Raw genomic sequence first — 22925 nt, forward strand, 5'->3', positions numbered from 1 at the left:
CAGCGAGAAAAGGTCTCTCTCTATATCCATACCCGTATATTTAAACGAATTTCATTTAACAAGCGCGGGAAGAAGCAACGAGGGGTGCGGAAATCAGAGGGGCGCGGGGGCCAGGCTCAGCCCGGAGCAATCCAAAGCGACCCCAAAGCACCGCAGGAACGGTGCGGGACAGCTCGGGGGGGCCGGGCACCGGTGATGCCCGGCGCCCCCCGGGGTCCCAGCACCCTCCCGCTGAGGGCCAGGGGGTCCCATGGGTGCCAGCCCCGGGGACACCGGAGCCGAGGCGCCTGCAGGGTGCGGAGCCCAGTCGGCGGGGCCATAAACGACGGCGGTGCGAGGTGCCCGCAGCCAGCCCCGGCTGTCGGGGCGAGCCTCGGCCCCTCCGCTCCGCCACGAAAACGGAGCCGGGTCTCGGAGCAGCGAGCTGGAGAGCACCGGGGAGAGGGGCAGGGGGGGGAGCGGGTGGCGAGCCCCGACCCGGAAAGTCCGTGAGCTGCTGTGTGTCAGGGACTTATTCATCAATCAGCCGGACACAGAGCAGACCTGGCCTCTCTTTGCGGAGTGTTTGCTTTTTCACCAATTATTGCGGCCCTGCAGCTCTTTTTGTTGATACAGTAGTTCTAAAAAGTGCTAATGTTCATTTATCAGGGGGCCGAGCCCGGGACTCCCACTAGTTGTGATTCTTCCAAAAATATAAACACGCAGAGAAGGGCTAAGGCTAAAGCCCCCATTTGTTTCTAAACTGCAGTATTAAAAGTGATGCATTGTTGAAGATAAAGCGGAGATAACGCTGTCTGTCTCCAATGAATGTCTCCCCGACGCATTAATGACATTCCAAATGATAGCTGCGGCTTATCGTTCAATTAATCACTTCCACCCTCTGCAGCCGGGCCCACATCGATCGGGAGCCGCCGGGTGATTCCAGCCCTCCAGGCCTCGCTTCAGGGCCGGTTGGTGGCCGGCGGCTCTCCGCTCCTCTTCCTCTCTCCTCCTCTTCCTCCCCGCGGACGCCCCGCTGGGGATGCGCTGCGGGCCGGGGGGCGGCCGGGGCCGGACCCCGCCGGGGTCGGAGCCGCTTCCCCGGGGGCTCAGCAGGTTGGGGAGGGGACTCCGGGGCAGGCACCCCACTCGGCGAGTGGGACTCCGGGGCTTTTGCACCCCACTCGGCGAGCTCCGCGACCGAGCCGGGACGGGCGTTTTGCCTCCCCAGCACCCCGGGCTGGAGCCGGTTTTCTCAGCCCCTAAGGCAGGCGGACCTGCAGCCGCCGCTGTGTTTTTCTTTAGGGGAGATGGAGGCCGCTTCGTTGCGTTGGTATTTACCGAGCCTATCCCAATAAACTTGTAGGGTAACGGAAAGGAGACGACGGGGTCGGGATGGCAGCCGGGCTGTGCACCACGGAGCCGGCCGGGGCTGAGCGGGGCTGCCGAGGCACAGGGGAGGCTCTGCCGAGGCTGCCTCCACCTTCCCAGGGCGCTTCTCCCCTTTTCCTGCAGCCGAGGAAAATCCCCCCCGAGCTGCCCCGGCCTCGCTCCCCAGCGAAGCCCGGGGGAAGCGCAGCCGCCGGGAGCGGGACGGCCGCCGTGCCGCCTCCCTCCCTCGATAAATAGCAATATTTCGGGCCTCCGAAATATTCAGCGCAAAATCCGGATCCGAGTCACGACAAAACCGCTCCCAGGACGGCAGCAGGAGGCTGCAGCAACGAGGTTGCAAGCGCTGCTGCAGCCCCGGCCCCAAAGTCCCAGCATCGCCCGCAAAAAAAAAAAAAAAAAGTAATTAAAAAAAATCCTTAACCAAATTGCCCCAAAACGCAAAACCTCTCCGTGGGGAGAGAAAAATCAGCAGAAGCAGGGGAAAAACTGCCCAGGGAGGGCTGCTGCGGGCAGGTGCCCTGGTTTTTCCCCGCCTCGGAGGACTTTTTTCCCCCGTTGTGCGGGAGGAGGACGCTTTGAGGGCGGGAGAACGGGGACAAACCCTACAAATTGCCCCTCGGCGGCCGCCTGCGAGCCGCAGCCTCCCCGGCAGGGCACGGCCGAGGGCTCCCCAACTCACCGCATCCACGGGGGCTCCGCCGCTCGCTCCCCGGCCTCCGCTCCCCCTGCCCCGCAGGGCTCGGAGCCTCCCGGAGCCGGGCAGCCCGCACCAAAGAAGCCGTTCAAGGGGGATTATTTTTTTTTTTTTTCCTCCCACCCCTAAGCCAAGAAAGAGCCGCAACGCCCCCGGGGCTCGCCCCCGGCTGCTGGGGACACGGCGAGGTTTGCTGCTCCCTCGGCCCCTGGCCCCGTGTTTTCAAACGCTGGCACTAGCAGCGTTTTTTTAAAAAAATAATGTTGGTTTGGGGGCTGAAAGCTTTATGAACAACGGCGGAAAAAAAAAAAACACCCCTCGTTCCGGCCTCCAGAGCCCGAGGGTCGCTCTCCGTCAGCTGGCTTTTGCAGGCGTGTGAACCCTAAGCACGGATTTCCCCTTCGCACAACAGTGACCTCCCGTTTTCTGGTTCCTGCGCTCGGATACTGCAGAATGCTAAAAACGAAACCTCCGTTCCTTCGTTCAAAAAAAAAAAAAAAATGAAATCAGCACATATTTGGTTGATGGTTTCCTCCCGGCCTGTTTATTTAATCTGACTGTATGATAGATGGCATCAGATAGGGGCTTTGTACACATTAGGCCATTCTGGATTTTTTTTTTTTTTTTTCTAAATGGATCAACAAACTCGGCGGGGAAAGCTGGATAAATACAGTGCCGCCCCTTTAAACGAGCGGGGATGTTTTGGAGATGTATTACTATATTAGGTGACATGCAACTTTGCATCTCTCATACCATCACCGCAATGTTGGCCAATAGAAAGCTAAAGTCACCCAAAAAGTGCCTAGTCCCTCCTTCCAATCCCTTATGGTCCGCTCCTACCTGCCTGCAGTGCACAAGGCGAGGCTGCTGGCGGGGATGCTATGTGCCCCCTCAGCGAGCTCCACCGCCGCTCCTCCTCGGCTGCTCCTCGCCTCCTTTTCCATGACCCCGGGCTCCGGCCGCTGCCCCGCTCTCCTCTGCCATGTTTCCTAGCCCTGTGACGACGACCCCTTTCTCGGTCAAGGATATTTTGAACCTGGAGCAGCACCAGAGCGGCCTGGCCCCCATGGAGCTGCCGTCGCCCTCCTGCATGCTGGCCGCCTTCAAGCAGGAGGCCTTCGGCACCGAGCCCCCCGGCCTGCCCGACCTGCGGGAGGAGCTGCCCGAGCCTCCCCCGGGCAAGGCGGCCTTCCCCAGCCCTTACTACGTTAAGAGCTACGCGGAGATGGACTCGGCCAAGGACCCCAAGGCGGATAAGAAAGGTAAAGGCGAGCGGCCAGGCGCTGCGGGGATGGTGCGGGGAGGCTGCGGGAGGCACCGCGACCGGCCTCGGCTGCCCGCTGCTGCCCGGCCGAGGGGCTCGGGGGAAGCAAAGCGAGGGGAGGAGAAGCATCTCATATCCCCCATACCCCCCTCCAGACATCCCCCCGGCCCTGCAGCCCCTCGGAGGGGACAGACCCCTGGCCCCTCAACAGCCACGCTCGCTGCCGAAGCAGGAGGCAAAGGCACAATGTTACACCCGAGGCCTCCATCGCGTCCGAAGAGAAATGAGGCAACAAGTTTTATTTCTAATTAATAGCTCTGCTGAGCCTACCTCCGCAGCTGGGGTTCGATATAAAGGGCGCACGTGCGAGAAAGCCAAGCCGTGGCAGAGACGAGCGTGACTAAAATCGGCGCGGAGCCTCCTTGTTTACAAAAGAATAATAATGATAATAACAATAGTAACAATAATAATAATAATAAAGACAAATTGCTTAAAGAGGTACTTGAGACTTGAGCAAGCATGATTGAGACAGTGCCGCTGCCACAAGAGCAGGCCAGCAGCAGTGGGGCCGAGGGAAGAGACGGCGCTGCAGGGTCTTTCTCAGTACACACGGGTTGTTTAATACCGCTCTTCTTCCCTTCTTTTTTTTTTATTTTTATTTTTTTTATTTTTTCCCCCCCTTCCCTCTTTTTCCTTTGCCCGTTTGTTTTGCTGCAGAGCTGTGCTCCCTGCACAAGAGCCTGGAGCAGGAGAAGAGAGACCTGGACGATCCCGAGCGCCCCAGACAGAGGAAGAGGAGGAAACCTCGCGTCCTCTTTTCCCAGGCCCAAGTCTACGAACTGGAGAGAAGGTTCAAGCAGCAGAAATATCTCTCGGCTCCCGAAAGAGACCATCTAGCCAACGTCCTAAAGCTCACCTCCACCCAGGTGAAAATTTGGTTCCAGAATAGAAGGTATAAATGCAAAAGGCAGAGACAGGATCAGACCCTCGAGATGGTGGGGATCCCGCCGCCCCGGCGGATAGCCGTGCCGGTGCTGGTGCGGGACGGGAAGCCCTGCCTGGGGGAGTCTTCTCCCTACAGCTCGCCCTACAACGTCAGCATTAACCCCTATAGCTACAACGCCTACCCCGCGTACCCCAACTACAACAGCCCCGCCTGCAACGCCAACTACAACTGCAACTACCCCTCCGTGCAGCCCATGCAGCCCTCGGCGGCCGGCAACAACTTCATGAACTTCAGCGTGGGGGACTTGAATTCGGTGCAGACACCCATCCCGCAGGGGAACGCGGGCATCTCCACGTTGCACGGGATCCGAGCCTGGTAGGGCGGCCCCACAGGGGAACCCCACACCGGGGGGGGGCCTCGGCCGCGCCTGGGAGCCGCTCTCGGGACACTTGGGGGCTGCGGGGGGACGAGGACGGGTCACTGGAGCATCCCGCCGGAGCTCAGGAGCCTGGCACCCATCTCCATGGGGAGGCCTCCGGTGTTTGGAGCTGGCACCGGGGGGCTGCTCCCACCCCAGGCCGTGCCGGACCCTTCTGGCTCCCTGCTTCCAGCGGGGTCTTCGTCCCGGTAATTCCTCCCCTTCCTTCCTACAAAACAGCCGCTCGTTTTGCTTGCCTTCTTCCCACTAACCGAACAACAGCGAGCCAAGCCCTACAACCCATAATTATTTTTTTTTTTTTTTTTACTCTTATACTAATTATTATTGAGATCCACGTTTAAGTTTTGCACTTCCCGTACGGTCACTGCTGCCCAGCCAGCTCAGCGCCCCCCCGGGCTGCCCCTCACCAGGCAGCTGATGGGGATCTCGTCAGCGCACAGCCGTGGTCAGCCCCCCTGGGGAACAAGGCCCCCCCGACCCCCCGGTCCCTGTAGAGTTATGCACTAAAACGTCCGTTAGTACCGAAATGCACTGTCCTCTCCTCGTCCCGCCGCCTTTCCCTTTGCTGTAGCAGCTGACGGAGATCAGCGAGTTGTCATTAAAGAGAGTGGCTTTCATTGCGCGTCCCCCGCCTTCATTGCACGGCCAAGGCCCCCCCAGGGCTCCCCCCTGCTGCCACCCCCCCTTTTAGCCCTCCCTAAATTTCCGCGATTTCCGCATTGGTAAGTGCAAACCGTGCTTGTATTTTTAATGTCTTTTAAAAATAATTTTTCAACCTGCTTTGGAAGCCCCAGCCCGGGCAGGACTGCTGTCCCCCCCCCTCCATCTCCCGGCCGGATCCCATCGCTGGGAGGCTCTGGGGGGGCTGAGTTCTTCCTCGCACAGAAAGGCAGCGCAAGGAGGGGAGGGGGGGAAACAGCCCAAGCCCTAAACCACAGGGCTCGGGGGCTGCCGGAGGGGAAGGGCCCCCTGCCTCTCTCCTGGCTCAGCCCCAGCCCCTCGGCCGCCTTTACAGTAGTCGCTATCAAATGTCAATTATTGGGAGTGAGAAACAACAAACATTGTAATTCGGCGCAGTCAAAACATCCTCTGAGTGTCTGAGATTGTCCGGCCCGGTGATAAGGCGATTAGGGGAACCTGCAACCTCTCCTGTCCTGGCCCTATCGGCCCCATCAGTAAACAGGGATGGAGACAGGGTGGCTGTGGCCCTGGGACATGGGATGAAAGGCTGCTGGTGAATGGAAGCCTTCTGCAGCCTCTGTCCCTCCTTCCCAAAGGGACCAACCCCACACCCCCCGAGGCAGGATGGCACAGGCGAGGAGCTCCCACCTCCTCCTGGTCTCTGCAAGGGGCAGACGAGCCCTGGGTGCTGCTCGCGGAGCCCCTAATGCCACACGGGGCACAGCCACCTGCAGGGGCTGTGCAAAGGGGGCTGTGCCCCCTTAGGCCAGCCTGCCTCGGGGACACTTACCCAGCAGGGGGACACTGGGCTTGTTACGGCAAAGGGGGCCAGGCTGCAGGGTCCGAAGCACGGACACACGGCTGCCTACCCCTGAACGTGCAGGAGCTGGGGCCAGCCCCAGAGCGGTGCAGCCCGGGAGGAAAGGGCTACTTCTGCACGAAACCTCTCCTGTCCCAGGATCGCTGGCTGCACCTTAACTTTGGCCTTCTTCGCACACAGTCTGTGGGGCAGAGGGACTCTCAGACTTCAGCAGGTGGCTGAGAGACGGCAGGGTAGCCAGAGAAGAGCCTGCTCGAAGAGCCGAGGTGTTTGCTTTCCTGAGAGCCACAGGGAGGGAGCACGGGAGGGAGCCAGGTTTAAACTCTGCCATGCCGTGGGGCACTGGCAGTTCCGTGCCTCAGTTATCGATAGGGCACACACAGCGTTACTGCCTGGCTCAAGACTGCTGGCATCGTCTGCAGTCAGAGCCTGCTGCTGCAGGGCTTGGCCAGGATCAGAGCTGACAGGGAGCCCCCAGGCGATGAGGACAAGTCCCGAGTTAACATGAGGGAAAGCATTGAGATCAGCTAAGATGTGACTCTCTGCTGTTCAGAGGCTGGCCCTTTATGAAGTGGTCTACAGCACCCCTCTCACTTCCACATAGTCCAGACATCTTTTCCCCTTCCTCACATGTGGTCGTTTCTTCAAATTTATTTTCCCCCCGTCCTATCTCAGCAGCGCAGCTATCAGGGAATCCAGCCGTCCGCTGGGATCTGGCCTGCCGTTACTCTGCAGGGCAGTTCTGGACACCACTTTCAAGGTCCAGCTTCCAGGACTGCCCCGTGCTCATTCTTGCACGGGATGGATGCGCAGCCCCTCACACGCTCCTCTCCTCCCCACGCTTCCCCATCCCCGCGGGAATTGCATCACGAGCAGATGCACGGCAGGATAAGACGGGGCCCTGGAACGGCAGCCGGAGCTTTGGAGCCAGCTCTGAACACGGTGCAGGCAGAGGACAGAGCAGCAGCTGGCTGAAGGCGAGCACAGCAGCGCAGCCCTGCTCCAGCAGCCGCAGAGCAAGGCATGGTTAAAGACCTCTCGTTAGGTGGATATGGGGGAAGCTGGATAGAATTAATGCTCATTAGGAATTAACCCCCAACATGCTGATTTCAGCCACAGGGCACTCACAGTGTTCATGTGTTCAAGCACCCCATCGCTGCTAGTTCTGCTCTGTCGGGTCTGGCTCGCCTCCTGCAAGAGCAGCCTCCAGAGCCGGTGTGGCCAACAGGGCTGAGTGGTGGACAAAGGTTTCCCCGGGATTTTGAAGGCACCGAGGCTGTCGGCACACATCACAGCATGCCCTCACACAAGTCCAGTCCTCTCAACTGCTTACAAAAACTGAACACATCAAACCTGACATGTCTCTGCCTGAGCGTGAAGGGTTCCAGGTCTTTGGAGCAATATGAAAAAAAAATACATATATATGCTTAGAAAGCATCGTTCCAGAGGGAAGCACAGGGTATGAATGTTTCCCTAGGGAGCCTGAAATCAGAGATCCTCTCAGTGTTTCGGGGCATGCTAGGGGGTGAAGGACAGAGGTTTTTAATAATCCTTGTACCTGGATCTGATCTCAGTGCCCTTTCCTCAGCTTTTTTGAATTGCGCGGTCTGGCACCGGCATTTCCCCCTCCCCCCGTTCTAGGCCAGCTTTATTTAGAAGAACTCAGTGCCCCCAGCTCCACCCGAAGGTAACGGGAGTGCAGCTCAGCACCACTTCTCTTCAGACATATTGTGTACTGTGGGTTTACACAAACTATCTGGAATTCATACAACTTGTAAAGGAACAAAAATAACAAATAAACATGTCAGCTGTAAGGGACTGATACCAAATCCCTTGTCTCTGGCAGTTTTCTAGAAATTGAGGTAATTGTTTTTCCTAAATAACACCCCTACTATTCCTATAGTGCATCTGCGGCCAGAATCTTATTCCTTGAGTTCTGGGAGCTTTCACACAAAGTTACTCCGTGGAGTCACAAAACAAGGTTTGGTCCTGGCAGGAATCAGCCAAAGTGTGCTGGAGGAGCCCGGCAGGAAAACAACAGATCAACAGCCCTCTCTCCCCTGCCCCTGCTCCTAATTCATCTCACTGACAACAGTTTAGATCAATATCAGCAGTAAGTGATTTCTTGTTAGTGGGGATTATTAAGAAGAATCAACACCTTTAAAATGCTATTCCTCATTGTCTCCAGAGTGAGGAAAGGAGACTGGGAGCTTTCAGACTGGAGGCTGATCTTTCATTCCTGGGTGCTTGATTTACTACAATATCAGCTTCGTGCTACATTTTTATGCAGAGAGAGAGGGAAATGGAGACTTCTCCCAACAGGAGACCAAGCTCCGGCAATACATTTGTGGAAGTTAATTAATCAAGGTTTAGCAAAGCGACACGGAATAAATTACTTGCAAATCATTACCTGTCTCCTGCAGTCATTTGTAACACTGCCTCTGCAGAGCATCGTTCACTAAGAAAGCCTCCTTCAGAGACGAGGCCTTCCCTAACTTCTTCCTAGTTCACTTCCATGCCACAGGGAACTGTGGTGTTTTTCCCCCCCCTCTCTCAAAACACATTGCTTTGTTATTTTAGAACAAACTTCAATCCAGCCTCCAACAGCGGTCTCATCATTACTGCTTCCTCCACTTCTCGGGCCATGCATTGACCCACGCTGATTTTTTTCCTTTCTGGATACCAACACAGGATCTTTAAGGATCTCAAAGTCCCCTCTCCTCCCTTCCCACCGCAGCTCATCGGTTAGTCCTCAGAAGGCACTGAGCAGAAGAGTATCTCCAGCGGCACCGACTGAACTAGGTTGGTGTTGGTTCTCACCACAGTGAAGGTTGTACAGCTGTCCCTCAGCTAACCAACCAGCTTTAAAGCATCTCTGCCATTGCCATCACACTACTGCATACGCTTGCCCCAGGCTGTTGCCTGAAATGCATATTAGAGCCTACGGGCTGGCTGAAATCAGTATTAAAAAAAAGTAAAAAATAATAGATGAGCTTCATTGTCTTTGTGTGAAAGAATTGCTGTAACCGCAGATCACATACAAACAGTGTAAATGGAGCCCTGATAAATACACTAAGATACAGAATAAGACAAAAAATAAACTTTCCTGAACATGAGCAAAAGGAAAAGATGACAGAAACCCATGAAGAGAGATGAGAATCCAGAAAAGCAAAGCAGGGCACACTTAAACCAGCTCTGTGCTGAACGACTGATGCACTGACTCCACCAAGACCATAAAACAGTTGTTAAGTCATCCCTGCTTAAAATAACATTTGTTTGGTGTCAACAAAGCAGCACTGGCTAATGGCTAAAACACAGGTCTGCACGTCAGGAGACCCGTGCGGTTTTCCCAGCTCCATTACAGGCGGAGGCACCCCATTTTCAAACGGGTCAGCGCAGGCAGACCCCTGCACCTACACAAAGCGGGGGCCACACAAGTGCAGCGCTCACCCCCGGGGCCTGCAGCGAGCGCTCGATGCTTGCCCAGTTTGATGTGCTGGAAAAAGAAGTTGCCCAAAAAGAAAAATCAACTCGCGAAGGGGCAGAATCTCCTCGCGGCCAAAGCGATTTTATTCCTTAGGTTTGGATAGCATTTATTGGTCTTGGGGAGACGTCCTGGAACTAAATCGCTATTTGTGGAGATGGCGAGGCTGAAGGAGAAACAAGCATGAATGATGCTACTGTAGAGTGGGTAAGGTCAAGAGTTAACAGGCCCAAGAAGGAAAAGAAAAGTAAGTTTGTCCAGCACTTCAAATTGTATGAAATGATCTATTATGTATTAGGAAAAAACATTTTTAAGTCTTTTTTAAAAAAAAAAAAGGAGTTTTGGTCCTAGATCCAAGAAATCTGGTTGTTTAGCAGATGACTAATTTTCAGGGTTAAAAACACCTCCTCTCAGAAATATTTTATAGGTGTTCTGCATATTGGGACTAGGATTTGGTGCACTCTGCTGCTGCAAGAATATAACCATAGTTTATTTTAGCACTGCAGACGTTTCCTAAATAGATTGCATTGTTCTCCAGCACAGGCTTTGAATAAGTCACAGGACTGGCTCCTAAAAATTGCCCCCCAGATCCCATCTTCCTGGCCAGGATTTTCTGTACCCCTTACTATCTGTGAGAAATAAAAGCTGCTTTCAAAGCAGTCCTTGCAGTCAGTGGAGGTGCAGCACACAAACATGTGCACAGTTCTGGCTGGCTGTCATCAAGAGAAGCTGTTAAAAAACAGGCCGCCACCACCACCACCCCCCAAAAAGAGTGCTTCAGTCAAATAAGTAAGTTTTTTATATTTTTAAGTAGCAAAAGACTAGAACAAATTTGTACTGCCTGGCTTCAGCAAGTCAGTTCTAATGATGTCAATGGGATGATTTATGCTATTTCTGGGAAGGAAAACATAAATCTTGGTTGACTTGAGGTTCCGTGTGCTGCTTTATGCATTGTGCAGTGTCAGCTGCCGCTTCCCTCACCACCACAGGGACAGGTCCAGATCCACCCCACAAGTACACACACTTCACTTTACGGCCGTGGTTAATCCCGCTGAAGGTCCTCATACCAGCACAGGCAGCACGCGAGGCTCAGAGTGGAAGCGGAGGGACACGCTGACACCCGGCTGCATTTCTGGCATCCTCCCATGCTGAGGCTCTAGCATCCTGCTGCTGTTTGTTTCTGGTTATGAGGGCTAGGGCGGTTGTTATACATGCGCTGGGGTATGGTGCATATCTGGGTTTTTCTTTCCAGTTGCATGCCCGGGAAGTAATCCACACGCTGCACATCCATGGGTATTGCAAGAGTCCTGTGCTGTCACCACTAAATGTACAAAGACCCCCCCACAGGGAACACAGCTCCTTGCTGACATCTTTATGGACAGCCCCTTTAGAGCAATGCTGAAAATTTGCTTTACTCACTCATAGTTCTTAAAACAGGAAAGCTGAATTGCTGCTATAAAAAGAGATGTTCTGCAGTATCTCTCTCCCACCACTCACAGGCATCAGCATGCCTGTCTGGGACCTTGGGCTAATTTCTCCTTTTAGATGCACATAAAAAAAAAATCCACAAGAGCTGCTGGTCTGCAGCAGCACCGAGAGCCAGGCCTGAGACACCAATTTACAGCCCATTGGTATTTCTCCTTGAGAATTTAAATTTAAATGACTTCATATAATGAGGCATTAGAACTGGAAACCAAGTTTCCCTAGGCAGTCCTCAGCACTAATATTATAGCATTTCATTTTTATACACACAGGGATTATTCCCCAGGTAGCAAGGTGGAAATGAGTACTTGATGCTTTTCCCACAAAATAAAATAAGAGCACAGGGAAACTACATCTAGTGCAGCACACCAAAACAGGGATGTTTGTAGGTTACTTTCCAAATATCTTTAGTTTCTTTCCCAACAACATTTCTAGTCCTATTGGTCTCAATATACTGGTTGTGAAAACACTGCACTCTACCCCTTTGATCATCTAGTGAAAAGCCCTTTCATGTCTTGCTGTCTTCATTACCTTACGTTTTAATTGCTGGCCTTGCATGGGACAGACAGGTGGTACAAGGTCACAGCAGGAGATGACGGATGCCTTTTGGCCGTGCAGGTCCAGATTACACATGCTGAAACCAACCTGTGCAGCAGCAATCCATGCTGCATGGGGGGGATCAGCGGGGCACCCACAAGAGCCGACAGCTACAGCCAACAAGCATCATTTTAGAACCCATTAGAAACCAATAATCAGTACTGCTTCAGTTCTTTTAACGTGGCATTTTAAACCACTACACACCCCAGTGTTACTCAGCTGAGCACCACCCGCCCTGCAAACTACTGGGATCACCATTTACACGTTGCTGAGATGGCACATCAGGGTTAGGGGGGATTTAACTCAAATCACTCAGACCAGAGTTAGAGGCAAACCCCCAAATTTTAACACCACAGCTCCTGAACCAGTGGCTAAGCTCTGGTGGAGTGAACATTTCTGAACAAAAGAATTAGCTTGGTGCCAAACTTATTTTTACATTCCACAAAAACGTTGGTAAGTAGAAATGTTGGCGTTTTTCCCCCCTTCCTTTTTACACACCCAGAGCTTCCCTCATTGTTCCGCAGAGGATGACAGTTCTATGGTTTGGATCCCTGTTGTACACAAGCTTCAGTGTTACCCTTACTCCACCTTTCTACAATTCATAAATACATACACCCATCATTACCATGATACAGAAGGTTTATCCTCCAATACCTTAGATTTGCTGGGCTTCTTGGTCACGACAGGAGTTACACAAGCCTTGTTGCAAGGATAGCTATGTTGGGTAGTAGGTATCATCCTGCTCTTTTATTTACTCAGAGAAGGGACAAGAAATCATAATGAGGAAAATACCATGCTGGACCATCAAGAGTTTTGGCCTTAAAAGCTTAAGACAGAGCAAATAGGCTACCAAAGCAAAGGCTGAATACAGACATGTTCCTAAGTGTCACGTAATTCAGATTCAAGCTTAAGTTTGAGTAACTTTTTCAGCTTTGCAGCACAGAAAAGCCACAGTCAGAGTTGTGGTGACACAAGACACTCTTCAGGTGAGGGTCAATATCATTATGCTCAACTTGTCTCAGGTAAAAAGGTAAATTGGGGGTAGATCCATTCAAATCTCAGCGTAAAACCAAAACAGAAGAGAGGTTTCTAAGAGTCAGGCAATTATTTGCCCCCGGTAGTAAGACACACCCTTACTACAAATGCAAAATTAACGTATTTAAAGATTCTTTCTTCTGCAGAAAGCCAAGCTGGCCCTCCAAGATTTGTCCTGAAAGGCAGAGAGCCTGACTAACTGCAGAGCAGAAGGAAATGCCTCCTATCTCCTCCTCCCCCTGCCTCCCAGATGGCCATTCCTTTCATTTGCTGGGCAGGTTCCTTCCCTACGCGCAGCTGTTCCCAACTGCAGCCAAAAATCAAGACGTTGGCACTCATTAGCTCTACTCAGTCCTTTCATCCCGAAGTCAACGGGACACACTTAAAGAGCATAAGTGACAGGAGTCAAGTTTAGGCTGAGGTACAGGTGGCTGGGACTCGAGAGGCCATTCAAGCAATTAGTTCCCCACTTACAGTCTTCTTTTTTTTTTCCTGGTAAAATACCATTTAGATGAAATAAATTTTGCAGATTGTACGTCAGTTGAAGAGCGTCATCTTCTACAAACACATCTTGATGCCATTCCTGTTGTATCAAGCAGGATACCAGTACGACACCCACCTTCCGAGGGAAAATAAAACTATTTAGAGGAGATTCAGAATCAGTTGAGAAAACAGTGTGGGTTACAGGAATTTTATATTATTTTTCCTTAAGAAAGGAAACAACTTCAGAATTTGAGTCACTGACACGTTGTGGAAAACTTTCAGGGGTAACAAATAATCACTCTGAAAATAGTCTTGCAGTGATTAGCTGTTGTGCGGGGTGCTCCTTATTTATACCTGTTATGTAGCATGCACACTTCTTGTGGTCTTGCTTTTTTTTCTCCAGTAAGCTCAAAGTTGGTGAGATCTTGAAATTGGGAAGACCCTATTTAAATTCTAGCCCTAACACTCCATGCAGAATCTTGTGGGGGTCATCTAACCTCACGTACGGTGCTGCAAACAGCGGCAGACGGTTCAGGTGAGGAACAAGGTCCTCCATTGCCTACTGAACACGGGCAGCCCGAAAAGACACAGACAAATTTCTGCTTTGGAGCAGGGATTAACTTGCATGCTAAATGGATGGAAAAATGGATGGGGCTGGGGGCGAGCGTAGGGAAGCCTTGCACGAAGAGGAACTGACTTTTCAAAAAGAGAAAACACTTTTTGATGACCCGAGCTAAAGATAGGATGAGCACAACCAGCAGCTTTTTAAGGCAGCACATCCCATCTTATCAGCAAGACCCCTAGAAGGGGAAACAGCTTTCACCGAACACGGCGTTTTACAGAGCTCTTCCTCCAGCCACCAGCCAGCTCTAACAGGGCAACAGGAAAACACACCTGTGAGCACATGCAGGGCTCAGAGCTGGCTTTCCCCAGGCCACGGGACGCCCCACAGGGCCAGCAGCTCGCTGAGCCCCACCGGGGGGCTGGCTGCACCCCACAAGCCCAGAGGAGCCTTCCCTGAAGGCTCCCCCATGGCTACGCCCGGGTACCACAGACCCACTCTTTATCATTTTGACTTCTGACCTTGAGACGGGTGCAGGGCTTCCCCGCCACCATCATCGCTTCCGTCCAGCTCCCAGCAATGGGGATGCTTAAAAAAAAAAAAAAAAAAGGGCATTGCGGTGATAGATTTGTCAAGACCAAGGGTCAAGTTTATGTTGATCTACAGGTGTCAGAAGGGTACTGATCCAACGATTAAGGTCCCCGAGGGGTCACCATAAATCCTCAGGGGGATGAGAATACCACATAACTTATTTGCAGATATCACAGACGTAACCAGATAAGGTAGAGCAACCGCCCAGCAAGCACCCACAGACACAGCCAGAGCAACAGGTGATGCCAAAATGTTAGTTTCCTGTAAGCCTCGGTGGCCAAACATATAAAAAAGGTGAAAACAACCCATTCGGAATAAGGGCATTTGTTTCAGCTTAAATTGGGATATCTTTGGCTTACACAAGATGAAAGACTGTGTAAACACAGTCCTTTTTGGTCACATTATTTCCCTAGCAGTCCTGGGTTATGCCTGATTCAAGAAATACTTTTGGGAACGTAATTACTTTGCAGTTGGAAAAGCTGTTACACGAGGTGTGGCAGATACAGGAAAATAATTTCCTGCTCCTCAGCGAAGGCTGATGCTAAAGTTTTCCAAAGCATTTGACACCAGTCGGGTGCGATCACAAGCCCTGCAGCCAAGGAGCAGGCAAGCTTTTCCAGCAGTGGTGGCTCAGTGTTCCTGCAGCTCAAGCACCCAGGGCCGGCAGTTACCGCACAGCACGATGCTCAATCCCTTTATCACGGCTCCTCTCCCTGCGGCCGTCAGAGCGAGTTCTAATTTTAAAAAGCAGCGATATGGCCCCGGTGCAGTCCCGCATAAATACCCGGCAGCTAACTGTAACACAAGAGTGCACGAGCCATTATGCGGTTGGCTACACAGAGCTGCGCTGAACAGAACTCAGAAAGTTCGCTTGCTAACTTGAAGCTCAAAGTTTTTTTGCCAATTTTATTTTTAGAATAACATGGGGATTAATATATCAGATAAATACTTTGGATTAACTGCAGTAATTTTAATAAAAGCAAGTCAATAATTAAAAACCAAGTTTTATCTAACTCTGTTCCTTTGGAAGAATAACCCCTAGCATAATAAAATCAATACACTGTCCTTTGTGATATATTCCAAAGGAAATTAGAAATATATAGGAATTAAGGAATCTCATTGGGATAGAAGAAACTCAGTTTAACTTAAAATAGTTTTGAGTACCAAACTGCACACTTTTTCATAAATTCTACATAAAAAATTGGGAGTTATATTCCAATAAAGCAAAAAAAAGCTTATTATGAGAATAATATGCCGTATATCTGGGTGCAGCACACCTCAGCTAAAATATGCAGCTGTTGCCAAAACCCAAAGATTAATCATTTCGGAAATGTTTGTAGCATCTGCGTTGCAGTTTATTGTGCTTCTGAGTGATGGTTAGCACTGAAAGCAGAACACCTCCGTGTGTCCAAAGGGGGGCTTTCCTCTGTGCGAGCCTCTGCTCTGCTTCGCCAACACAAGCAGGCAGCTCACTCACGTACTGAGCAGGCACACGCTGAAGTATTTTGCTGAATAGTGCCCAAAAACATCTAAGAGCATATACAGCAGCATATATCACGGCTGGTTTCTCCCTGCCCAAAGGCAGAGTGTTATTATATATTCTCCGTTATATACTCTATTATATTGAGCTCTATATACTCGATTATATTGAGCATCGACTCATTTATGTCGAAATTCAACCTCATGGAATGGGTCTTCGCTTTGTTCCGAGGAGGCGCAGCGGGGTAGGTGAGTGCTGAGGCGGTGCGGGGCTGAGCAGAACTTTATTTCACAGTGCGACCTAGTGGTTTCTGGGATGAACGATCACCGAGTCAGGAGGCGACCTTGTACGAGCTCAATAAGAGGCAAACCCAGACCCGTGTAAACACAAACCTGCCTGAGCGGAACGGGAACTGGGTATTGACATTGCAGGAGAGGGGAAAAAAATAGAAAGCAGGGAGAACCGCGTGAGATCACTAACCCGGGCAGTTCCGACTGGATATTTGTCTATAAATTCACATTGGCAACCCACACTCCAGCAGCTGCATCCGATGCCAGACAGGTAGCCCCTTTATTCGACAATTAGGACTTTTCCTTCCTCCACGCTGCTGGAGATTAGCACGGGAAAACTGAGCTAGGGGCACCGGAGGCCTTTCAGAGACTGTCCCTCCCTTTTTCATCCTCTCTTTCTCAGTATCAAGATGTCAACGCCAGGCTCTGATGAGAACTTCAGACAAGCCTCTTTGAGCTTCCCCACATTTCCTGCCAGCACAGGGGTGCTCTGGAACCAGCCACACAGCCTTCTCCCCATCAGAAACCTTTCCAACCTCCTTTCAAACTTCCCTCTGCTCCGAAACAGGTCAGCAACTGCTGCCACTGCCTTCTGCACAGCCCAGTACCATCTCCTCCCTTCCTCCATCTGTATCCATCCATCCATCTTCCTTCACTGTGGGGGCCTTGCTGCAGGAGCCACGCCATTGCCGTGTGCTCATGCAGACAGAAAACAGCAGCGCCCAGGTGCTACACCTAATGAGATGAAGTCTCATTAAAACCCAGCAGGGCAGACAGGGAGCCAAGTCAGGCAGCATTTGGTGGGAGAAGTCAAACCCCGGTACGAGACAGCCGCCAGATGCGACGGTTTTCCCATATTTAGGAAGGGGAGAACGATGCTGGCCTCCCTGGGCAATGCCTCCTGATCGCCAGATGAAAGGAGTCGTGTAAGTACTAAGTAGTATTAATAGTCACAGGCGCAATATGTATATATGGGACTAATAGAGTCAAACAAAACTTCAGTTATTTCCAATAGCAACATTTGTACAATGCCATCGACACTCAACTGCTGATAAGTTGGACACACTTAAGGAATTTTAATAAGCCTCTGAAAAGGTTTAACTGATGTGAATTAAGCCCTGAGATAATTTAGACACAGGGCTATCATTCTTCAGTTAAAAATAATTGATCGTGAATTGAAACACCCCATCTAATGCCCTAGTGTACAAAGGCAAAGAAAATGTTATTTGTCACCAGCAGCACCTGGGGCTGATGAGCACATTTCTGGAGCAAGCTGCAGAGAGTCGGAGGTGTGCACGGGCTGCAAGAGATACTGAGCGGCTCCACTTACCTGGGGGAGCTTTTTCTTCCACCGGGTCCATGGACAAGGTACTTCATAACATTGGGATATGTTAATTAACAATAAGGGTCTGGTTTCTACTACAACACTAAATCCCATGCCTTACGCATCATAGGTCAGTGTGGAAAGGGCTGTTAACATCGGCTTCAATCCCTCAAAATAGCTCTGCCAAAGCGAAGACTTAAAGTTTATAAATAAACACAGAAGTTTGTTTGTTTGTTTTTTTTGCCCCCTTCCCAAAAGGAAGCATTCTGTATTTACTGTTGGATGTTTTTGGTACTATACTCTGCTGGCGATTTCTCTCTTAAAGCTCACTAACATTTGCAGACTCCTCTAACAGCGGTAATTTAATGTGCGTTTCACAAGGCAGTAACACCAAAAGCTCTTATTGCAGTACGTAAACATGAACATCCACATACATCTTTACAGAAATTAACCGACTTGCAGTTTTGACCAAAAGTGAATTCCCATTTGCTGTCTTTCATTGCGAATATTCTCTATTTGCCTACAGAGCTATCTACAGTTAGGTCTGTGGGAGATCAGGAGCTAAGTTTGGGTCAAAGTCTGCTATTTAATAATAGCAGATACCAGTACCAAGACAAAACTATTAAAAAAATAAAAATCAGCACATAAAGAAATCCCCTCCCCTCCTTTTGTGGCTGGTTTTGAAGAAGCAGACAGCTTACTGGCACAAAGCAGTCGCTAACTGAAAGCTGGGAGTCGCTGGCGTCAAACTACTCGCATTGAGCTACCTGCATTTGTGCTTCAGCTATTTTCAAATATACTCTGACATTTAAACTAACGTGAGTAACATTAAGATCTTTGGCAGCACACACAATTATATATCCAAACGATAAGAAACAAAAGAAAAATGCTTTGTCGAACAAGGCTCAGAAAGGAATTCATTTGTTTAATCCCAAATACGCAGCGTTGTATTGGAGCACAAACTCAGACGAAGGCAAGGCTCGCTTCTCTTGGATGCATTAAGTATTTGCTATTATCAGCCACGGGATAGGAGGCCAACTGGATCAATAGCCTTACTCAATATAGAAAATCTTATCTCCGTTTCAGACCAGCTAGCAATAATGTCAGCACCTAGATGCCACTGACAGAGTTATCTCAGATCAGCAGCAGCAGCAACTCCTGGGGAGTTGGGTGACACCTACGAAAAGCCAATAATCCAAACAGAAATTTTTTCCCCCGCTGTCCTTTTTGAAGATAAAGGGAAACCAATCCACCTCTCCGCTCGTTTATCAGGACCACAGAACAACACTCTGCAGGGGCCGCGGGTTTCAGTTTCAAATCTGCGTTCCCGTTGGGACGACGCAGAGCGAGGACCTGGCGGGCACAGCGAGCGCAGACCCCTGCAGGGGTCAGGTCCGAAAGCGTCCCTGCACGCGATACGTAGCCAGCACGCTGTTGAAAAGAAGCAAGCAAAAAGCTTTCATGTTGTTCTATATATATGTGGTTCTATCTATAGGGCCTGGTGTGCGCTGATCCCCGCGGAGACGTTCTCCCTGCCTGCCCTTTGGGCGCTTATCGCGGGAGCGGAGGGACGCACGCAGCATTATCACCAGGCCAGGCTCAGAGCAGCCGAGTGGCATTTTCCTTTCATGCAGAAACTGACACCAAATGCAGGGCAAAGCGGCTCGCAGGATGGCGGCACAGCCCGCGACCCTGCCTGGCAGCCTCGGAGAAGGGAGATAAGCGGGACGCGCGAGCCAGCTCCGCTGCTGCGGCAGGAGACAAAGGTCGGCAGCGATAGCATCTGATCGGTCTCATGCTGCAGGTTTAAAAATAAAAGGAAAGCCCAATTGGAGGGACGGGACCGCGGCGCTCTACGTGACGCTGAAGTGCCACGGCACCCCAGGGAGAGCCCTTCACCAGGTTCACTTCTCACAACCCCTACAAAATTGTTTTCAGTGACTTTGCAAGGCTGCATAAGCCTCATGATTTACCCAGCGCTTTGGCATCCGATACTCATCGCTTCATGAGAAGTGAGACCGGTATTTATTGCATCTCTCCTTCGCAGTAGTACCCGAGGTCTGTGCTGGAAGCGTGCCATTCCCCTGGGCTGCCAGTTGCATGAAACCCATTTACATGCAGCACCAGAATTAACATACTAAGGAAGGAGCCTATCAAGAGCTGCAACATTGTTGAACTTGTAATTGAAGCGTAGGAATAAGCATCCTTCAAAAAAAACTCAGTCAGTCACCTATCAAGAAGAAATAGATCAGAAAAACAGGTCACCTCTGATGATAAAAAGAACTAAGTTCATTAAATTAGCAAAAAAAGCACATAAATCTAAGAGACTTCCTACCTATCCAGGTGGGATAGCAATGGCAAAAAGTGGCTAAACATACCATGGAAACAGTCTAAGTGAAACTGGACTAAGAAATACTCTTTCTAAAAACTAGGTCCTTATGGATGTGCCCTTATTAATCAGGGTGTCTGTAGATTTAGCCTTATTCAGAACATAAGAACGAAACCAGACCTTTGTTACCCAGATCCTCGCTACCCATTTAGATAGCAGTGAAATGACGCAAGAGCCCCTGGATGCACTCATTCAGCCAAAAACCTGACAGCACAGTGGGACCAGTGCAGAGATAGCAGACGGAGCAAGAGCTGGTTCTGCACTTCCCAGCTGCAATTAGTCCACGAGTCAAAGACATTCACAGTGTGAAATGCAACTAGAAAGATGACAGTGCTCCAGATACCACAGTATAGCTGGAAAGGAGCACAAAAAGTCTGCCTTCACTACCTGTGAGCATTTTAGGTTCAGTTAACCTTCCTGTTTCTCTATAAATCATGACAAATCTTGCAGCCATCAAGTCTTGGCAAGATTACAGTCATCAACTAATCCCATTATTCCTTACAAAGCATACCTAGAAATGTACATGACTGAAAAACGTTTGATGATACCATCAACAGCTGCGTTAGAAAGGTGAATATTATGCTAAAATTCCAACTATAACACAGGCTCTTTCCACCTCTTAAGCTGAGCTTGTTTTTCATAGTATAAAAAAATACCCTACTTCGTGGTACAAATAAGGACCAAATGTGGGCTGAAAGAGTTGTGTCTCTTCAGGCTGGAAAATAGAGGGGTCAGGGAGATCTTATAAACATACACGAATATCTGAAGGAAGGGTGAATAGAGGACAGAGCCAGGCTCTTTTTAGCGGTGCCCAGCGCCAGGACAAGAGGCACTGGGCACAAGCTAGAACACAAGAGGATCCATCTGAACACGAGGAAACATTTCTTTACTGTGCAGGTGACTGAGCACTGGCACAGCTTGCCCAGAGAACTTGTGGGGTCTCCCTCCTTGGAGGGCTTCAAAAGCCACTTGGACACGGCCCTGGGCAGTGACCCCTCCACTGGAGGTCCATCCAAACGTCACCTCCAGAGGCGCATCCAACCTCTGCTGTTCTGTGCCCGTCAAACACAGATAACCAGGGAAACCACTCAACACCAGAGCAAACTTCCAGCCCTACGAAAAGCATCGCGTTTTGGAGCTTTGGTCCTTCTCTCAACCGCTATCCTCAGAGAAAGAACTGCATTGATGTCAGCAACTAGAAGAAACCCATTGAGGATACTTGGCACTTGCACGACGGGGCATCAGGAGCAGCCACGCTGCTTTGGTAGAGCTGAGTGCCTTTGGCACGCTGCACCTGCTGCTGGTTTGGAGAACTGTCACCCACCTGGAGGGGCAAAGCACAGCAAGCACTCGGGCACCAATTACACGAAGGGCTCGGCGCACTTTGCAGCAATACAGGATCGAAAAGGCACCGCATCTCATTAAAATATCTGCTTTAGATTTCACTTCTGGTGGGATCACACCGTTACAAACACATTCGGATAATTCCCCGCCCCTTCAAAAGAAGGGCCCAGCATATTTGCAGACAAGCGCACACATGCCCCCTGGATATTCTCAGCCCCCAGAGATTCCAGCCTGGCTTGCTCTGGACCACTTGGCATGCGATAGCAGCCGCACGCATTTGGCAGAGACATTTTTAGAAACATCCGAGCTATGAATTCACCCTTCCATTTCAGTAAAGCCAGTTATGTGGAAAGCATTTCAAAAGGAGAAGTTCAAATACACGCTTAGTTTTGCCTCAATTCTTAGAAGGGGGAAGAAAAATTATATTCTCTTTTTTTTTTTCCTCCCCACAGTGAATTATCCTTCAGTATTGCTGTATTTGCTGACGCCATGACAACGTCAAAGAATTACAAATCAAGCAAGTCTTTATAGCACAATTACACAGTGCGTTAAAACTATTTCCATTTCTTTCCCTCAGGTTCACATTGAACTGCAACCACTGCCTGTTCAGCAGCCACCTCATTTATTATTTGTCGAGTTCTGTAAATAAGCATATGTGCACCAAGACTGAGGACCAGCTCCCCTTTGTCTTTCCCTTTTCCACAGGTGTTCAGAAATCACAAGCTTATCTCAGTCGGTTGGACCCCGCAGACAAGAACCGAAATGGGCTTTCAAACCAGCAAACTTTGTAAGAACTTATAAATCCACCAAACCATCAGAAGTGCCCCCACCCTCATCCCTAGTAGCTCCAGCATCACAACAAGACACCAGTATCCTTCAGATAGCTTCTGGCTGGGCTGGAGGCTATACAGGTACTTAATGAGGCTCAGCTGATGAGCAGCTCATTAACTCACAGCTCTTTGATTGCTGCCAGCTGCCTGTCCCAGCCTCCAGACTCCAGGGCAGGGAGATTTCAGCACTTTTCAGAGCTCATAGCAATTATACGCTCTTTGTTTTAAAGGAATGGTCTTTGAGAGAATAAGTTTTTAAACTGGAATTGTTTTTCAACAACGGATCCCGCTATCAGCTTACGGACACCGTGTCTGGCACCTGCTGCCTGGGGGAGAGGAACAGTTCAGAGCACCAGGAGCGCTGTTTGCTTTGACTTGGGTATCAGCCAGAGGTAGCAATGCTGCCACACGGGTGCCATCACATACAAGCACAAACCCAAGCACCAGCTCATCTAATACCAGAACTGATGCCTCCTAAACAGGGCTGAAGGCGAGCTGAGGTGCCTGTGCTCACTCATGGTATTTTGCAAAGAAACTGCAGTCCTTTGGCACAGCCCCAAACTCCCTTTCTTACTCTAAAGCTCCCCGAACACATTTTGTTTCAGGAGTCTTGGAGCTCCTGGTCCGTGCTCCCCAAACGATGCCCAAGCCAAACCACGCAGTAGGAAGGACTGTCTTCTTCTCACCACCCCGGTGGCTCTACTGCACTGACCAGGGCAGACTCACAGGGTGACATGCCTTAGAAAACACCACTTGCTTTCAAATAAATTGCTGTGATGCCAGCTTTTACCTTTCACAACGCAACCTCAGGCACACAGC

At 50.5% G+C, this 22925-nt stretch overlaps 2 protein-coding genes across 2 annotated transcripts in view; one reads left to right on the top strand and one right to left on the bottom strand.

Annotated features, from left to right (window-relative positions):
• Nucleotides 1–22925, bottom strand: part of BNIP1 (BCL2 interacting protein 1) — a 213849-nt gene that overhangs the window by 182879 nt on the left and 8045 nt on the right. The window lies entirely within an intron of this gene.
• NKX2-5 (NK2 homeobox 5) lies at nucleotides 2908–8621 on the top strand. The gene is made up of 2 exons (XM_083798721.1): nucleotides 2908–3327; nucleotides 4047–8621. Exons 1-2 carry the CDS (start codon nucleotides 3048–3050, stop codon nucleotides 4652–4654), a joined length of 888 nt encoding a protein of 295 aa, XP_083654847.1. The 5' UTR covers nucleotides 2908–3047; the 3' UTR covers nucleotides 4655–8621.

The sequence above is a fragment of the Anser anser genome (assembly GCF_964211835.1).
Source record: "Anser anser genome assembly, chromosome: 14".
NCBI classification, from domain to species: domain Eukaryota; kingdom Metazoa; phylum Chordata; class Aves; order Anseriformes; family Anatidae; genus Anser; species Anser anser.